Below are 21,126 nucleotides of genomic sequence, written 5' to 3'. Positions count from 1 at the left end.
TCGTAATATATCTAAGAAATTGCAAAGCCTTTCATATTTGAAGATGTTGGGTTGACAAGATAGTGTCTTAGTTTTATTGGTCAAACGTTGAACAAAATATATCAAGCATGTTTTGAAATGGAAAAAACAGTTCGTGATGGTTTTGATGTCATTAAATTTAATTCCCGTAGATTGTTTCAGCCAGGTTTGCATCACTAAGAAACTTTATGTTGTGAACCGATTCCATTTTGATGAAGGTTTTTAATTTTCACCTCTTTGTTGTTGTTGTTGTTGTAGGGTTTAACGCCATTTTTCAACACACGATAGGCTATACATAGCGGCCAGTATTAATGCTGGAGGAAGAACCCGGGAAAACCCCCGAAAAGAACCACCGAGCCACGAGAAGCTACTGGAAAGCTTTCTCACATACCCGCATTGGCTGAATCCAAGGCTCGAACCCACGCAAACAGAGGTGAGATGGCAGTGATTCGTAACGGAGAACGCTTTAGACCACTCGGCCACTTGGAGCCCCCTCACCACGTTGTAACAATATAGGTGTACTAAAATTGGTATTGTACGTGCTGCCTGCGTTTTTTTATTTATCAAAGTAAATTTGTTATAGTTTCGCTTTTCATTAAGTGATCAGGTACAAATAAGGATAGCACGGCTTGCAGTACGCAGATGTGTGCTGCAGCATTGGTAAATAACGTTTAAATCCGCATACCCAAATTCTAAAATCGTGCGTAGTTAATCTTTGATTTAAGGCAACAAATTATTCCGAGAGCTGAATTCCATTCTCATGTTCTTGCAATATATTCCATATGGACACTGGAAGCAAATTATTAACGACTCTTCTATTTGAATAGATTATTTAAGACATGCCCATCATTTAGTAGAGGTATAATTTTACAGAAAAGCAATAACACCATACAAATTTGTAATTTTGTTTCCAAATAGTTCTTTTTGTATTGCAGTATCTTCTTCCTTCTGCGACAACCACCTATCACTGCCGTGTTTTCAAGATGCCGGATATTGGCGGGAAACATCACATGATTAAGGTTCTTTTACTGATTCTGAACTCGAAATTTTCGGGTTAATAAAGAACTGCTGCGAATAATTCTGTACTTACTTGTCATTAAACCATATTCATATATCTTTACCATCTCTTCCCAGTAGTATTAGTTGAACTACTACTACTACTGCTGCTACTACTACTAATAATAATTAGTTTTTCTTTAACAACCTGCACTAACTTGTAAATGGATTTTAAATGTTCATAGTTTCCACAATGAATGAGAAGAACACATTCCAGAGAAATATGTGATATTTTATATTCATTCTATGAAAAGAAATAAATTAAAATTAACACAGTACCTGCAATGTATTTATAAAGCAGATTTGACATCCATTACTTTATTTCAGCAGAAGTCAACACTTAGTATTCAAGCTTTAACAGAAAATCTTTGAATGCGAGAATTTATTAGCCCTTTAAGGCTTCTCAGTTCTGTTTCTCGACCAAGCAAATCATATTTTCCAAATTAGTAAAATGAAAACTGTGCACGTTTATCATCCCTTTTCCACCGTTAATACACCCAGCAATCACATATTTTGGCGTTCTTCAATGTACAAAAGTTCATACATTGTCGTCTATGTTTTTAAGGTGGAACCTGTGATTACCCCTGGCAACGAGAAGATTGTGCACCACATCCTTATTTACAGATGTAGTGGCATCGATCCAAAGTTTGTTGGGACTGACTATCTATGCTATGAAGACTTGCCAACGGATTTGAATCCCTGCTATGATATCACCTTCGCCTGGGCTATCGGTTCAGATGTATGTTATAGTACTTAAACAGTCGCATGCTCATCACCATCACCATTTCCACCAATATCAGCATCACTTCTACTTCTACGTACTCTACTAACACTCACCACCAATGATAACACCTCAATTACTACCGATGCCACCACAAATGATATAACAAAACAGCAACTACTACTGCTACTACCTCCATAATCGCTACATTAATAAACATCAAACGCATTCGTGATCACCGATTCTAGCAGCACGATGAATACAAATATATATATATATATATATATATATATATATATATATATATATATATATATATATATTTTTTTTTTTAAATTTTTTTTATTAACCCCGTAATAGGTTGACCAATGGGTCGGGGAACCATCCCAGGGTCACCTTACAATCAAACATTTCTGGTTATCACATAATCTAGGGATAATAAATATAATCTACAGAGAAAGTAAAAAAGAAAAACACACACACACACGCATATACACATGCATATGGCACACAATCTAGGTGACATGGCTTTTGTGATATTACAGTATTTTGTTCCTGTTTACCCTCAAGTCAGAGACAAGTTAAATGTTCATTGTTGAGGTCCATTTTTGAAGAAATTGGTCCTCTTTTTTATTTACCTTAGCAGTGTATTTTTCAATGTTCTTATACATTGCAACTATTTGCTTAAAAGCAAAAATAGAAGGATTTTTCATATTGAATCTGCAAGTATAAATATAATATTTTGCCAAAATAAGCAGAAAATTACCCAAACTGTCCAGTTGTTCACTTCCTAAAAATGTTTCTTTTTTGGACAGATGTACAATATTTGGGCAAAAAGGTGCAAAAACTTCAATAAAACGGTACCAAAACTGTGAAGTAATACTGCAGTCATAAAAGAGATGCTCAATACTTTCAGTTTCACTCTTACAGAAAGTACATTTGTTGTCATCAAATATGTTAATTCTTTTAAGAAAATCATTAGTAGCGATTATTCTATGGATTAATTTAAAGTTAAAAGAGATCAACTTGGTATCCTTGGTACAGCATTTTGCCCGGCTATATATATCAGACCACTCCTCACTACTTATATTTTTATTAAATACTTGCATCCAAGTTTCTTGCTTCGCAGTGTGTTGCGTTTTAGCTTCCTGTAAAAGATCTCTGTAAACAAACTTGAGTGAATCTTGTTTTCGCAAGTTCGTTATTTTATCCTCCTGCTTATCAAAATTATTATGTACTAGGTGGTTTTTAATGGCATCTTTCCATGCTTTAGGAATTCTGGATATTAAGGAGAAGTATTTCAAGAAATCATCGCTTCCAGTTTTTTGTTTTATTATCTCAAAAGGTATTAAATTACCGTGAACATCTACTAGATCGTTCAGAATTTCAAAACCAGCTTCTGTCCAGGATTTGTATTGATAGATCATTTTAGGGGGGACAAAATTTAAAATACTCATGGATAGATACTCGTTAGGACTTTGCGGTTCTTCTTTCCATTTAGATACTGCCAAAATTACATCTATCCAAAAACTGTTTTTAATGAACTTACAAAATTCTTCTAATTTCCTTCTCCCTAAATTCCAAATATCCTTTTTATTTCTGAGTATAGTTGTATTGACTAAGTTCTGCCACGTTCCATTTTCCTTTTCCAGCAATCTTTTAACCCATCTTATCTTAATATACCTAATGAATGAAAATATGTGTATCATATTTAGTCCTCCTTCGTTTTCTGGGGAAACTAGTATATCACGTTTTATTCTCTCTACTTTTCCACCCCATACAAATTTAAACAACATGCGATTTAGTTCTGCTTCAACTTTTGCTGATGGGTTAGGAAGTGCTGAAAAAAGATGTATGAATATGGGCAGAACAGAAGTCTTTACAACAATTACTTTAGCAACTGTTGATAGATGTCTTTGACTCCAGCTTGCCAGTATTCGTTTTGCCTTTGTTAGTTTCTTCATATAATTGATTTCCACCATCTGTTGTAAATCTGGAGAAAATTCTATGCCAAGGAGTGTAAAGTTAGAAGAGGACCAAATTAAGCCCATTTCGGGACATATTCTTTCATTAGAAAATGTCCTGTTTCCAATCCAAATAGCTTTTGTTTTTGTTATGTTACATTTAAGTCCCGATAATAGAGAAAAACCTTGCAAGATATTCATAGTTGCTTCAAGAGAAAAACTAGATCCATCAAGAAGAATAAAAGCGTCATCGGCATACTGACCCAATTTATATTCACTGGCGTCAAAGATTACTCCCCGTACATCCACATTTTGCTTTAAAGTTATAGCTAAAATCTCAACCCCACTGATAAACAAATAAGGTGCAAGGGGATCTCCTTGACGACATCCTCTTTCAAGTCTAAAAAAAGATGATATATGTCCATTATTTATAACACAACTATTAGAGTCATTACAAAACAGTTTAAACCACTTACAAACGGAATCACCAAAATTAAAAGATTGTAGAGCTTCTTCCACAAAGATCCAGTTGATTGAGTCAAAGGCTTTTTCGAAATCTATTAACAATAATAAACCATATCTGTTTTCATTCTCAAGTTGGTCCATGATATCATATAATAGTCTGGTGTTTTCTCCAATGAATCTACCCTTCATATATCCTTTCTGAGTATCGCTGATTATTGATGGAAGAACCTTTTTTAATCCTAGCTGCAATTGCTCCCGAAGCAATCTTATAATCAGTATTTAAAAGTGATATAGGTCTCCAGTTTTTAAAATATCTTCTGTCTTTTTCCTCCTTTGGTAGACAGGTGATGACTCCTTGAGTCTGAAAATCTGAAAGTTTTCCTACAGTATATCCGTAATTTATTGATCTACATATAAATCCCCCCAGAGACTTCCAAAAGAATTTATAAAACTCTACAGTGAATCCATCCGAGCCAGGACTTTTTCCATTTTCCATCCGTTTTAGAGACATACCAAATTCATTAATTGTAAGCAGACCCTCGCATGATTCTCTTTCCTCTCGACTAAGTTTAATATTGTGATTAAAAAATCTATTTCGAGTTTCTTGAATAGCCTCATCATCAAGCTGAGCAATTCTACTTTTGAACAATTCCATATAAAACTGTTTTTGTGCTTCTAAAATATCTATTTGGTCAGATATATTTGTCCCATCTTCTAAAATAATTTCCTTTATTGTCTTATTAACATAGTTTCTTTTTTCAAGATTTAAAAAGTACTTTGTGCTTTTTTCCCCAAATTCATACCAACTAGCTTTAGATCTTAATATAACACCTTCTATGTATTTTTTCCTAGATTCCTCTAATTCTGCTTTTTTCCTCTCTAAATTTTCCAGAATTTCCCCATTTATGTTATTCGACAGTCCCCCCTGAATTTCTATTATTTCCTGCTCAATTTTCTTCAATTTTTCCCGTTTCTCTTTTGATTTCCTAATAGAATAACCTATAGTTTCAGATCTTATTTTCATTTTCAAAATTTCAAAGAACATTTGGTCGTTACAGGAAAGAGAAACATGGAGAGAGTCATCTTTATTTCCCCCTACATATATTCATTTACAGTGTCAGTTATACACTTTTTGACCAAATTAGTATACTCAATGTTCCTCAACAGTTGGTTATTAAATTTCCAATATCCTTTTCCCCTTGGAAACGTTGAAAACGCCACACTCAAAACAATAGCTGAATGATCAGTCTTGTACCCTGGTAAGATACATGCATCAGCTGTATTCATATGAATGTCATCTGATACAAGAAAGTAATCTAGTCTACTTTGTTTCAAGGGAGATTTTTGCCTCCAGGTATACATCTTTAAGTCTTGGCTGGAATTTTGCCAGGGATCAATTAATTCCAATTCGTTTTTCAGGTCTTGAATCGCTGCCCTAGACTGTTGGTGTTCGTCATGTAAAATATTATAAGTATCCAAATCTAAGTCTTGAACAGTATTCCAGTCTCCGCACATTATAACTGATGAGTTCTCAAAAAATAAAGTCTCCTCCTTTAACTTTCTAAAAAAGCTAGGATTATCATCATTATAACCATACAAATTCACGAGGGTTATTCTGTTGCCATTAATTGTAATATCTAAAATAATAAATCTCCCTTGACTGTCACATCTTTCTCTATGAAATATAAAATCAAAAGTATTTCTAAAAAATATTGCAACCCCAGCACTCTTACTAGAGCAGTGGCTAAATATACATTTGTATCCCCATTCAGCTGCCCAATATATTTCATCGTTCTTTGTACTATGAGTTTCTTACAAGCATATTATAGATACATTCTTTTGTTTTACCCAGTGAAAAATATCCCTTCGTTTTAAGACTGAACCTTGCAGGCCTCTAACATTAATAGATATAATTTTTATTTTATTATCCATGAAAACAGCAGAAATTTTACACATACATATTCTTGTACAGGAATGTATGAAGTAATTATCACCTTGAGTTTATCATATGCATGGCTTTCACACTCACACTCACACAGAATACAAACATCCATAATAAAATCATCCATGGTGTTACAGTAAAGGCTGTAGCTTTGGCTGCATTTAACATTGATACAGTATGGACAACAAGTGAAACAACTCCATTTGCGATAACTCTTATGCACCTCTGACAGACCTTTCCGGAGCTAGAGACAGTTTTGTAAACCAAACGGCACAGATTAAAAAGAATATAAATTACATATTAATGAATGAAAAAAGGGGTAAAAGGGAAGAAAAAGAAAGAGTGAAAGAGCGCATACAAGGAAGTGGTGGGTGATTGAATGTATGAGCAAAATATGTGAGACTGAGAGATTTATCATGGAAGAGTAATGTTGAGAAAAGTGAGTAAACAACTTAGTAAATGTGTATATGAGAGTATAAGAGTGAAAGATGATTTATAAACTAGTGAGAGAATTTATTAGGGAGAGATATAACAGTGGACCAGCGAATCATCAGACATATAAATTATGGATAAAATTGGTGAGGGAAAGAAGTGTCTTATAAACAAAATATTAAAACAAATTAGAGTAGAAAAAGGAGTATAAAAACGAAAGTTCACATACCTATTCGGTCAATTTCATAAGTTCACAGAATTGCATATTACACTTATAATCTAATTTTCTCATCAATTTCATCATAGATGTCAAATTTTATCCTTTTTCCTGATTTGGTTTTACCATACACAGATCCATTAAAGTACAATGCACTGTCAATTTCTTGATGCCTAGATAATTTATTGATAAGTTCAGTATTCAGCCTGGTTACATCCTCTACCAGTCTAATTCCTTTGTACTGCAGAAATTCCTTCCGCTTCTTGATAATTGGAAGTTTACAATCCAGACTCAAGAATTTGACAATCACTGGCCTTGGTTGTCCCTGTCGACCTGGAATCCTATGCACAGCCACTATGTCCCTGTTATCTAAATTAATTTTTGTGACTTCCTTCACCAACTTCGGAATTCCTACAGTATATCCTCCTCCTCCAGCCCTAAAACTTTTATGTTCAGCTTCCTTGAATATTGTTCGAACTGGTTTGAAGCTGCACTTGCTCGCTCTGATCTCCTCTCATAATCTTTCATATCAATCCTCATTTTATCATTTTCCTTCTTTGCTTCTTGTAATTTTTCTAACAATTGGTGGTTTTCAAATTCCAGTGAATCCACCCTGTCCATCAACTCTCCTGTCCTCTCCTTTATTATCCTCTCACTTTCTGCTACTATCTCCTTTCTCAGATCTTCCTTCACATTCTCTAACAGTTTCCTCACAATAGTTGTAACAATTTCTGCTAGGTCATCCTTTTTCACCAAGTCAGCAATAGCAGATGTAAAATCTGCTTTTGAAATGCTCCCTCTGAGACTTTGCTTTATTTCATCCAAATCCAGCTGAATTGTACTCAAGGTTGATTCACTCATACTTGTGTCAGATGTCTCCATTAGGGTGCCACTCTGTAATCTGGTTTTTATTTGTTGCTTGCCTTGATCTTTCTTTCCACTCATACTTGTAGATAATCTTGTTTGGACTAATTTTTTCTCACTACTCAGTTGTGACACTGACATTTATTACTCACCATGTGCCAAACAATTCTTACAATTGAAGGCAAACTACACTGAAGTAAGTAAATGAGTCAAACAGATCAGGAGGGAATGTCTCAAAACTGCACCACTAAACTTCCATCTCTATTCCATCATATTTGAATTTTGAATGGAAAAACATATTTTTTTTCAAAACTGATTAAGATCTACCAATAATGTTGTATGTCCTGCATTCCTTGAATATTCACACATAATCCCAACAAGTATGAACCATTTCACTGTAAAAATAACCACTTATAACTGCCAAAATCTACAGAGCCCACTTTACTAGCTTCCACCTATAGCCGCCATTACTGAACCCCCATATATATATATATATATATATATATATATATATATATATATAATAGACCATTTCGACCTATATATAGTTATTTAAACACATGTAATGTTATCCATGGCAACCAGAGGAACCACCATGACTTGGGATGTCCTCTGTGCTCCCCCTGCTTTCATCACTCTAAATAAGGCATTCCAACCGTTTCATCCATATTCGATTGCAGTACTTTACTGATCTTTGACAGCTTTTACTCGACGTTTGTAGTGTTAAAGTTGACGAGACACAAAGCAACGCGAAAAAAATCTGAGAATGAGCAGATAATATAAAACAGATATCATGGAGCCATCGAGGGGTCATATTTGGAACCGCGAGAGGTAGTCACCTTGTGTCAGTAGAGGGTAAGAGGGGGTCGTTATTCTGAGTTTCACACTTTTATTACTGATAACATGATATGCCAGTGGTATATCCGCACAGATCGATGCTAACATGTTTACATTTTTCAGAACGCTGGCTGTGCAGTGTTCGTACTCTCTGTATTTACACTTTCAAGATTTAATCTCTAAGCGTGTCTTATAATTATTTAATCGGTATGAATAATCAGTAAAACAAATTAACTCTTTCCAACAAGAATGGAAATAGCTACAGAACTAAATCTTTTAGCGGACGTACACTGATCTTGATTAAGATTTTAGCTTAATATATACGTTCCTGAGGTTGGTCAGACGTCCACTGGTAATGCAAGTTTGTGCACTGGAAAGTGACATCCACATCCACACACCCACTCCCCCTAAACACCCACGCTCCCCTCCACCACTCCCTCGGATTTTCTTACTATGTGCGTCCGCTGAAAATTTTCCTGAATGTGGTTGTGTTAAGCCAAAATCAAAGGAATATATGTAGTATATTTATATATAGTGCATAATGATGTAGATCGGTTACCATGGCAATCTTCTTACTTAACACGATTTACACGCATACGACATACATTTGACGCAATATGTTTCGTATTCTCAGGCATTCTACTACCCAAATAACGTAGGGGTCTCTGTGGGAGCCCCAGACGATCCTGTGTTTTACATCACGGAGACACACTATGACAATCCATCGCAAAAATCAGGTAAAACTTTGTCTCTATCAATTATTGTTCACGTATATCAATGTGTTAGAGAGAAATGTACACTATCATTAATACAAGCTGTATGTCATTTACTTCCCTCAGCAAAGTGGAACATCTGACTAAATACATTAGAAACATAATGTGTCTGATTGTTAATTTGAAGTAATGAGTATTAATGTGTAATTCCTTTTTCAATTAGATGCAGTTAGATGTAATTTTTAATGTCTTGATCTTTAATTTGTGGTTTCTTTTTTCAATTAGATGTAATTGACAATTCTGGACTAAGAATAACTCTGACTAGCAATCTCCGTCAGTATGACGCAGGCATGTTAGAGATCGGCCACGAAGTCAACTGGAGACAAATCATTCCGCCATTTGAGAAGGCATATCTTAGCCAGTCACATTGTTCGTCTCAGTGCATAGATCAGGTGAGTTTACGCTAGCTTTATACATCGTAGGAACCAAGAAATGGTGACTAAGAAAGCCTTGGATTTTGAGTTTTGGTCGGTCACAAATCTGTTAGATTTTTACATATAATAGTGTAGTGATAGAATTTCAAAGTCTGATGTAAAACGAACGAGGGTCTCGAAAAAGAGCCAGCTTCTGTGATATATTGACAAGTAAACACGTTAGCGAATCGTTCAGTATGTCTGTCATTACTTAGGAATCAAGCAGCGGCCAGATTTTTGGCGGGTAATTAAACGCAAATGATATCACACGCACGGATTACTGCGAGCAAGACGAGTTGAGAAATCGCCTTGCGTCCATCATTATCTCTAGCTCTGAGAACGAATAATATGCAACAGAACTGTTAAGTACGTCGTATTTCTCTCCTCGGAAAATGTATAGCTTCCATGTAACTGGAATCGAACTCTTTGAAGCAAAAAACCAAAAACGCGGAACTGTAAAACATCAATGGTTTTAGGTGAGGCCCCAAAAATAAATATAATTACACACACACATACATATATCTAGATCTATCTATCTGTTTCTCTATCTATCTATCTTTCTATCTATTTATCTATATATATCTCTATCTATCTATCTATCTATCTATCTATCTATATATATATATATATATATATATATATATATATATATATATATATATATATATATATATATATATATATATATATATATACACTTTTTGGAACAATACTTACGCGTTTTCTTGTTGTTGCAAGAATAAACATTTTAGTAACATCAGTTATTTAATAATAATAATAATAATAATAATAATAATAACAATAATGATAATAAGTAAAATAATGAGTATAATAATAAGTATAATAATAAACAATAATGACGATAATCATAATAATGTCTTCATTGTAATAAAGATAATCATTGTTATTATTACATTTATTATATCATTGATATCATTATTAGTTTTTGATGAAATGGTCATAAATAATTTGATCTGCATTATCACAGTAGACATTGAATAGTAATAGTGCTTATTTGCAATACAGGCCGCTGGCCCATGATAATATCTCGATACATCATGCGGTACAAAAAGATGTTTAACATGAAATAAATCATTATTGCATTTTTCGAATTGGGTGAGATACAAGTAAATATTATACAGTAGTCACACAAAATAATTTAAACAGAACCCTAAAACCTGCATGGAGCAAATTTTTCGATGCTGTTCTAGAGTCTTATGTAGCAGAAGTTGATGAAAGAACGGTTTCTCTAATCTTTAAGGCTTTTGTTTTAAATATTGCTAAATTATTAATTAGAATTTTACTAGTATCGTTTTGCATAAAAGTCCTAAATTTTTCTACTTTAAGATTTTTTTTTACAAGCGTGGCTAAATATTTTCTTCGTAATTCTCCATATAGCGGACAAGCAGTAATAAAATGGAATTAATTTTCGATATTAACTTTACAAATTTGACACAATCTTCATAACAAATACTTTCATATCTTGGCGTGTTACCTCTGATTGGCAAGTTTCCCCACTCTAAACATAGTGATTATATAAAAAAAATCGATAACTCCTAACAATTCTAGATATCTTTGGAAAGTTAATTCTGCTCCCAACGATCTGTAGAAACGCAATCTATCCGTCGACTTAAGCTCAATTTGCTTCTTTTGCCCAAACATATCTTTACATTTCTGACTTAACAAATTTACTAAATATATTATTTATGCCCCGAGTACACAAAACATTGCCAAATCCAAATGCAAATAGAAGTATTTTAACATTGTTAGCCTACCAATCACAATTTTCCCCTTATCTTAATTGTAAAATGTAACACTGTTTAGGATATATGTCTTTTTGCATTTTTAGAGTTCTTCGCAGATATGTCAAATATGTTTATATCTTATAGTCTGTAAACTAATTCTTCCTAATTAATTTTATACGAATGTATTTGGAGTAGACTTAGATGTACCAATAATATATTTACAAAATGACAAATGAGCTTTTTCAATAGCGTTGACATTGTAAAACCAACAAATCTCAGCCCCATATTTAAGCATGGGAGTTATCTTTTATCGTTGAGTCAAACAGACAAAACAATCCAGTTACGGGTAATTTTCCAACTTTGGAAAGACTTTTCTTCAATATACCACATACATTAAAAATAATATGGCTTTTAAAATGTTGGCATAAAGTAATTTGATATACCAATAATATTGGTATATCAAATTGTGATTCGCCCATGGCGCAATAATACTCATATATAAATATTCTTGAAACTGTTTTCTGCTGATTCTAGGCCTATAGATCAATGAGGAATTTCCACCCATTAATCGTTAGTGACTATGAAAATAACGATAATAATCCCTCTTTTCTAAATGAATTTCATACGGTATAAGATTGCGTCGCATTCCTTTCTGCTTTCCGTTACCCCTCCCCTCCCATGCATAAGGGACAAAATACGCAGAAATCTGGAGTGAGGGAGATAAAGAATTCGGGCTGGACGAAAGCCTTGTAACTGAACTTACAATAAGGAACCTACAAGAATATGGTTCGTCGCAATGGCTTGTTAATACTATCCTCGGGATTTCTCTTCAATTTTTTATAATCAATGATACAAAGTTGCAATAGACTGTCGACAATATATGGTAAATTTCTTGGTTACAAGGCATACATGCTGGAATGTATTGAATGTTTTATTGTTGTTGTTGTTTCTTGAACCTAATATAATGTCCTAAAATCTATCATTATTAATTAACTATGAAAATGTTCAAAGTTCGCCTCTCCCTCTTTCTTTATATATATATATATATATATATATATATATATATATATATATATATATATATATATATATATATATATATATATATATATTGGACGAGCGCAGCAAGATAAGGGCGAAAATGCATGAACAGACGAGCGTAGAGGATTTTCGCTTGTGTCAGACGACGATGCCTCTACAACTATGAATGATGGTAAATGTTAGGTCAAATCGACCAAAGGAAGAGAGAGAGAGAGAGAGAGAGAGAGAGAGAGAGAGAGAGCTATGGTCCGTAGTAATGTTAATTAAAACAGAATAATGACTTAGAGCAACTGTTGATGTATTAAATATTTTAAGTACCTCTTGTTGGTTTAGCATTTCGCTTAGTTACTTCTCCATACTTATTTCCATGAGCCGGTACGTGAATGGCTGACCATTCAGTATTTGTAATGCGCTACTTTCTTCATTAAAACCATTTTTCATGTTTAAATCATAATTGTGTCTTATATTGTTTTAATCAATATAAATAAAAACAGAAACCCAAAAAAGAAAATAATCAACTTATCAATATGCAAAGGTGATTGTGAATAGTCGCAAAAGGAATAGAACTACATTTCGTAGCGAACACACTCGGTAGGGACGTGAGTTCATTTACTCACTCGGTGAATACACAAATGCATATAGTCAATCTTAATTCCGTTCTGTGGGCAAATATGTGTATTCGCATGTGATATAAATAAAATATATGTATAGTATGTACACTGCATCAATGATAAACCATTCGTTGTATAATGTTTTCATACTATGCATGCATATATATATATATATATATATATATATATATATATATATATATATATATATATATATATATATATATATATTTTTTTTTTTTTTTTTTTTTTTTTCAGTGGGTAAATTAGGGTGGAGATCAACAGTTTCCCATGTTTCAAATGGACAACAATAAATTAAACAATTGAATCCTGAAATATTTTTTGATCGATCTTCGTTTTATGTTATCCATTACAATTTCCGTTTTCCATTTTCAGCTGAAAAATATATAACTAAAGCAGACTACTTTTATATTCCAGGCCATGGGTAAGTTACACGAAGTTAAAATATTTGGAATACTTCAACACGCGCATTTGCTGGGCAGAGCCATTACTACAAGGCACTTCCGGAACGGTACAGAGTTACCTCCTATCGCAACAGATCCGACTTATGACTTTAATTTCCAAGAGGTACGACTCCTGAGGAACGAGAGATCGGTACAACGGGTAAGCAAGTCTTTTTTTTATTACGTAGGAATTACTTTTGAGTTTCATTTAGAATGTTTTTTCTTTTTTTTTCTGGAAACAAATATGTTGAAATGACGTTCTTGACAAAATTTCACTGGCAAATAGGATCAAAACTTCTATTACCATCCGCCATCATCAGTAACGACTCCGTGCTAAGGCTAATATTAAGCAACTGTTCCCTTTTCCATGACGAAGCTTCGATCTTTCTCAGGACTCTTCATATAAACAAAAAGCCAATGATTTGGGTGTGTCGATGAACTGAAATTTTCCATATGGAACAATAATAGTTTTGACGAGTAGCAGAAATGATTTAGAGGATTTTCACAAAATCAGTTCAGAATTTGATGTCTTTGAGTTGGTGATATCAAGGATAAATACAATTAGTGATAGTGATTTTCATGGTCATAAGGCATGTATAAGAAAAATGACCTTGAGAATATAATCAACTACAGAGGAATAACTTTCGTCCTTTGCCTTTTAAATTATTCATAAGTCTTTAAAGTCAGAGATTGGTTACATGGGCAATTAGATACTATATATAATCAGATGCATAGTGTGGTCGTAAAATTATCACTGAATAGTAGATGTTTCGGTTATGTTACATTCAATGATTGCTATGTGTTTAAGTAAAAAATAACAAAATTTACTGCATATTGTTTTGACTGCAGTAAGGCATTTGATTCAATAATGGATTGTTTCATAAACTTCATAAATTATGAATACTTTGCAAAATGTTCAATTTAGTAAATAAATTTGTGCAAGTGTAAACTCTTGCATATGTCACATTACTATTTTAACATAGCTCTTTGTTCCGAGGGTAACTCGCATGGAGAGGCAACGTCACCAATCTGGTTCTCTTTCTTTTAGAGTTCTCCTTACATGGAAATATCGATAATGGATTTTTAATGGATAAATTCGTGTATATCTACTTTTATTTGGCGATGGTATGGTACTGGTAACTCCAAAGATTTGCAAAGTCATCTCGCTACAGGGTATTGTGATATATGGTCTCTTATGACTAATATCTGAAGAACAAAACATTTATTTTAGAACGGATAGGAAATTACGCAGATACAGAAAATATCGCTATCTTAAAATTGAAAAAGCTGTTATTGATACTTTTACGTATTTAAGACTTTCCACTTCAGTGTTATAGTCAATATCAGTATATTGCCTTGCGTTGAAAGGTCTGAAAACTAAACATGTATTACTTTTACTTCTCACATAGTCATTATACTTTACATACAGCGTTTGAGACTCATCATTTTCTGCATGTCAGCACATTAACATATTACATTTGATTGGTCCAAAAAGGAAACAGATCTATTCTTATTATTGATTGGCTGGGACTGTCTGCATTTTCTTTGTCTCGCTTACCGAAACTATTTTATTTTATTACTATTTACTATTAACAATCTAGCTGTCATGTTTTCAATCAGTTGCCCATATAAAAATTGGGAACATGAGAACAGGTCGAAATATGGCTCATTTCTCGTACAGATAGTTCTCATAACTTCAAACGAAAACTAGAACACTTGTGAACCCGAAGGACCATTGCCTATAGAACCCAAAATATGGTAGGAACAAGAAAACCAAGCACGCGGTCCAACGTGAAAATACCGAGTCTATACTGTACCTTCACGAGCCGGAATTGCCTATTCTGGATATATTTAGCTTCCCTATTTTAATAAATGCTAAAGGCAGTGTAGTTTAGGCTGATTTTTAAAGCACATAGGAAAAGCTATATTGATCAATTGTGGGCTGAGATCATGCACGATTTCCAAAACTATAACAAAGAATTTTCAGCCGCAATACTTGAAGGTAGCAGGTATGCCAACAATCTTTTCATTTTGCGTATTGAAATTGCAAACGATTTCACCGTATCCCTGTAACTCTGTCAGAAGTACGTACTATCTGTGGATGGCCACTTAATACGTCATATACAGACTTAACTAAGTGGAAATGCCATGGACATTAAAATGATGTTTTCTAATAAATTGTATATATTCAAGAAAGTATCTTTCTTCAAGCATTATTTTATAATTTCTATTTCAAAATGCTGTTTAAACGAGTGACTGATGTAACAGGTACGTATGGGTTTGGGTAGCTCTATCGTACGAGCTACCGTCTATAGTTAGAGAGTTTCGATTCCCCGCCTGGCGGCGTATTTGCCCCTGCTATTTGCGGCTCTGCAAGCAGGATTTCAAACATGTACCCTAAGAAGGGTACAGTTAGGAGGATGTAGGACATTCCGACATGGATAAAGGCCGGGAGAGAGTGTAACGGGTAGGACTGGGCGTGTCGGCTAGAATAGCTCAAATGATAGAAAGCCGGTTTAGAATTATGGAATTCCCAGGTTCAAGCCCCAGTCAGGCCATGCATGGTCCCTGCTACACTTTATGTCAATTCTCGTTGGAGATTATTTGTTTCTCGCGCAAAACACAATGAATTAGAAACAGATGGAATAGAAAAAGGTAGACAACATTATACCATGATGGTCTGTTATGTTAAAATATAAATGTGAACGCTAGGATTGCAAAAATCACATACATTTTGAGTAAATTGGCGAAAATCACCGATTTACTTAGTGGGTTTGTTAAGGTGCTTACATTCTCGATGATATCACGAAATCGCTAAACAGTGGCACGCTGGATATGTACACAGGCATATAAAACTGATTGCATTAGAGTATATTTTGTGATCAAACATTTATGGGGAATCGCTGTAGCTCCGTTGGTACAGCATTGGACTCGTAGTCCAATGGTCGTGGTTGGATACCCCTCCATGCCAGTCTTGGTCCAATGACATGTTGCGTGCTTGGGAAAGGTACTTTGCTCCATTTCGGTATTCCTCTTTCAGCCAATAATGCGTTAAAAGCGCTTTTAAAATGAACCAACCACCTAAGACCAAATTTGAAATATTGTATGAATAACTGGTCCAAACGTCATAATTAATTGACAATATATTTATGATACTGTGCATTGGTATAGAGTGTATTAGTAACTTCTGATTACTTCTAAAATAATAGAACTATTTGATATACAACATTTTTTGAATTACGTTTCAAGCAATGATTCTATTTCAGCCATGCTTATGTTGGTGTATGAAAGAACAAAACGTATTTATAGTTTTGATCATAGTATATTATGTTAAGTTATTAAAATGAAACAGAAAAATTAACAGTACCATTACATAATTATGACTGGCGTAAGGACGGTGGCAAACATTGCAAAGAAATGGTACTGTATTCATGAATCTCTTGTCAGATGTGTGTTTCTACTAGTATTTCTAGATGTTCACAGTAAGTTTAATTCAATATTTGATTTGAGGCAATTTGTTATGGCTCAGATGGAAAATAGGGAATGTCAGAGCTAAAACGCTCTAATATTTCATTGGATACCTTATTCTTGTGTAATGGCTATTTTTACAACATGAAATAGCTTGTAACATTGTGGTATTCCTGTACTCTTCGAAATATATATAGCAATACTTGCTGCTGAGCATTCGAATTGTGGTTTTAACATTACAAATCAGTCTGATGTGATTTAAAACTTTGCGTTGTGCATATACTAATACTAATACTAATACTAATGAGGACTTTGTATAGCACCTAATCTTTAGAAGCTCTAAGAGCTTTACAACATTAGAAAACATTTAAAAGCATATCTAATGATATGATTACGAAAAACAATTACCATGAAATTAGAAAACAAAACCATGCTGAAAATATTTAAGGTAAGGAAACATTATTAAGTCTTTAAGTCTGTTCTTGCAGTCGCAATATGTGAGTTTGAAGAGCGTTCTTGAATGAGAACACTGTGTCTTTGTGTCTAAGTTCATTGGGCAATTCATTCCACGTTGATGGGCCCTGGTATGCAAAAGAACGTTGTCCATATGACTTCATTTTCATAGTGGGAATACTGAGAATACGTGTGTCGAAGTATGTTAGTGGTGTTTACACATGGGTGAGGTGAGATAGGTATGTTGGACTGGAGCCCGTCAATAAAACGAAGTCAGAAAACAAATTTGTGTTTGATTCTGGATCGAATGGGTAGCCAGTATAGGGTACAGAGCAAGATGGAGGTGTGCTCTGATCGTGGAACTCTGATGATGATCCGAGTAACTGTATTTTGAACGTTTAGACGTTTCTGGAGTAGATATTGAGACGATCCAGACATAACTGAGTTACAATAGTCCAGTCGTGAAAGTACTAAGGAGCACACAGGTGTTTTAATGGCATCAACTGATAAGCAGCCTTTACTATCAAGTAGATCTGTCGTATCTTATCCTAAATAACAAAGAAAGACATCACAAGGTAACTAGATTATCCACTAGTAACTGGACAATGTCATTTCAATGTTGTTATGAAATTCTGAAGATTTTCATTGCCTTTAGGAAAACACAAAGCGAATTGGCGATTATGCAAATTCACAGACACTTCAAGTGACAACTAAATTTCTCGTTTCAGTCTTAGGTTAACACACCTGTTCAGTAGCGGCCTTAGCTAGGTGCAAAAGGAGCCCGAAAAGTTTGGAGTTTGTTTAAAACCGATTATAATTCAAGTAGATTATTTTTAAAAAGTACAGTTGATTTTGAAAACAAATCTGTATATTTCTACGACTATTTCACAGAATTTCTTCAGTGATATAGAAATTTGATTTTTGGGACCAAGTGACACCATTTCCCACCGTACCCGCAAAGCCCTAAAACCGCCATTCACCTGTTGATACATTTTCTATATTTAAGACATGATTCATCAGATCTGTCAAAATTGATGTCCACTCTTGGTAATGAACTACCATTTTTAACAATTAAATGTTAATCCATCGATAATTCATACAAGCGTACTTAGCTTGTATAAATATTTTTCCTTATAACAAAGGTATTCAATACACAGGAAAATAAATATTACATCACACAGCGGACTGCTGCTTTATATTGTTTAATTTGTATTTTGATTAACTGGAAAATGTTTCAATACAAATACTATATCACTGTTGTGAGCCTAAAACATTATAACTGATTCGTCATTAGAGACGATTCTTGAAATTCATAAGCATTCCTAACAACTGTTTCAGGGCGACAGTTTCATGGTTGAATGCACCTACGACTCTACCACAAGAACAGCGCCGACATTGGTGAGAACATTTACAATCATGTGTTGGGAACTATTCTATAAAGCATTACACAGTCCTAAGAATGAAATGGCATACCCTCTAAAAGGAACGTGACAGTAATATTTCTTAACTTATAATTCCCTTAGTGTTTCATGCAAAAGCGTGTTATCCTTTTACCCCGACAACCAGACAGCTTGTGCCTGCAATTATTACATTGCCGTTTGCACCTGGAGATGAACTTGTATGCCAAGTTTAAACACAAAGGACATAAGCCACCACTTTTATATTTTTCTTCATCATTCGCATGGCCTATAAAGGCAACAATTTTGGCTAAGTCCAGTAAAATAAATAATAGGCTTCCTATTGAAACTGTAAAGTGTCTAAATTTGAATATATCTGGAAGAAAATGTGAATTATGTGCATCACAAGACAATGGTGATGAATTTCATTATCTTTGTCTATATCAGTATTTTGCTGAAATAAGCAAAGAATGCATATTAAAGAGTATTTTTTTTTAAATACATGCAAATGTTGTGAGTTGCTAAGTAACATAATAGGTTCCGTACTGCTGAGATTAGTTTAACTGATATTTAAATCATTTTGCTTCCACTTAAACTCAAAATCGTTACGTTCATTATCTTGTCATACAATTTTGTATAAAGCATTATTCAGAACATCTCTTGTTCTTCCCCTTCTTTCCCATCTTTTATTCATCGGTTACACCAGCACCAAAATCATAATTTGTGTTTGTACTTAATGTCATATGTTTTTGTTCTGTCGTTGAATCTAAAGCCATTGAAAGTCAAGATTGTTTCTGTCTTCTGTAATAATAATAATAATAATAATAATAATGTTTCTTCTTCCTATTATTATTATTATTATTAGGGTGGACTCTCAACCACGGAGGAAATGTGTTTGAGTTTTGTCATGTACTATCCCAGAATTCCGCTGACGATTTGCCGGAGTGCTCCAGTTTACGATAGCATCAGTATAGACGAACGCGCTGTCTATATCACGTTGTACCACTACAACTGGGCGTCGCCTGCCGTTAGGCAGACGTTTAAACAAAAAGTGAGAGAGTCAAGCATTCTGCACCATTGCGAAGGCGCTCAAATGAACCCGACGGTATTTTGCATGCCTTTGACTTTTCTCTATGTCTATCAAGGAGTCTAGGGTAATTTAAGGAATATATATTTTTGCCCATGCTATGTACTAGAGTAGCAAAAACGTAACTATAGTCTCTTTAGTAAACTTGTCATCAAGAAGATCTTCTATTCAGATCATCTATTTATGCTACGATATTTAAAGCCTCAATTACTGAGTATTGGTGATGATCCAAAAAACTGAAATGATGCTGTCTGTATATGAACATTAACGAGTTAATATGAACCCCATGCATTCTAACTTGGTTTGTGGAGGGAACTATTTCATCATGGCAACCGAATGCCGGTACACTCTTGTACTACGGAAAATAATTGCACAACGTTGAATTAATACGATTCATCCGTTTTTCTTAGCAGCGAAAAGTACAAAAAGGCATGACAGATCAGACCCTTGATGTTATTCTTATAACCAGTAAACATACACGAATGACAAGCAGGTCATTTTTTTGATTGCCGTTATTTAAAAAAAATTGTCAGCATGTTATATTTCCTTTTTGTATTCAAATATTTCTAACAACACTATACGGTTTTCTTCTCTTTTTCCTTTGCAGGAGTTGAATATTGTTCATCACGAGGATACGCTACAGCAAGGGTACTCTCCGCCGACATCGACATGTCCGTAAAAGCTCGACTTTCAAGCATTATGTCAGGAAAAAATAAACAACATTGACACACACACACACACACACACACACACACACACACACACATATATACTTAGGCTGAATAATACGATATAATTATGTTTAAAATGGTTGTATGTGATTTCTTAATTATTTTTAATTAATTGGACATGTCTAGCAGCTCTCAATAAACATAGACTTCTTAAGTAGAATGTATCAATTTATGCAAATAAAAATAAAGTAACACAACGTGTTTGCTTTAGACATTTTAAATTGTCTTTATGTTGTTGTTTTTTTCATCAAATATGAAATGTTGTGTTTATAAACTGTGCTGTAAGTGGAGTGTTTTCTAAACGAAAGTTTTTTTGGTTCACGAAGTTTACGTAAAAGTGTTCAAACATGCCTCAATTCAAACAACGAAACATGTGAAATTACGTAATTTCACTAAAATTAATTAACTTTTACACAGCTTTGTATTT

General features: G+C 34.0%; 1 protein-coding gene across 1 annotated transcript in view; it reads left to right on the top strand.

Moving 5' to 3' along the window:
* The window catches only part of LOC149769601 (DBH-like monooxygenase protein 1 homolog), a 28,737-nt gene extending 7,892 nt beyond the window's left edge, over positions 1-20,845 (top strand). Inside the window, exons 4-11 of the mRNA XM_089949819.1 lie at positions 954-1,037; positions 1,640-1,813; positions 9,151-9,253; positions 9,515-9,681; positions 13,538-13,723; positions 18,823-18,882; positions 19,747-19,986; positions 20,576-20,845. Coding sequence (XP_089805945.1) covers positions 954-1,037; positions 1,640-1,813; positions 9,151-9,253; positions 9,515-9,681; positions 13,538-13,723; positions 18,823-18,882; positions 19,747-19,986; positions 20,576-20,647 — 1,086 coding nt within the window. The 3' untranslated portion in view covers positions 20,648-20,845. The remainder of the gene's footprint in view (positions 1-953; positions 1,038-1,639; positions 1,814-9,150; positions 9,254-9,514; positions 9,682-13,537; positions 13,724-18,822; positions 18,883-19,746; positions 19,987-20,575) is intronic.
* The last annotated feature ends 281 nt before the right edge of the window (positions 20,846-21,126 follow it).

The sequence above is a fragment of the Sinohyriopsis cumingii genome, unplaced genomic scaffold, assembly GCF_028554795.1.
Source record: "Sinohyriopsis cumingii isolate HCF-2022 unplaced genomic scaffold, ASM2855479v2 utg003553l, whole genome shotgun sequence".
NCBI classification, from domain to species: Eukaryota; Metazoa; Mollusca; class Bivalvia; order Unionida; family Unionidae; genus Sinohyriopsis; species Sinohyriopsis cumingii.
The sequence above is the reverse complement of the archived record's forward strand: the minus strand, read 5'-3'. Positions and strand labels throughout refer to the sequence as shown.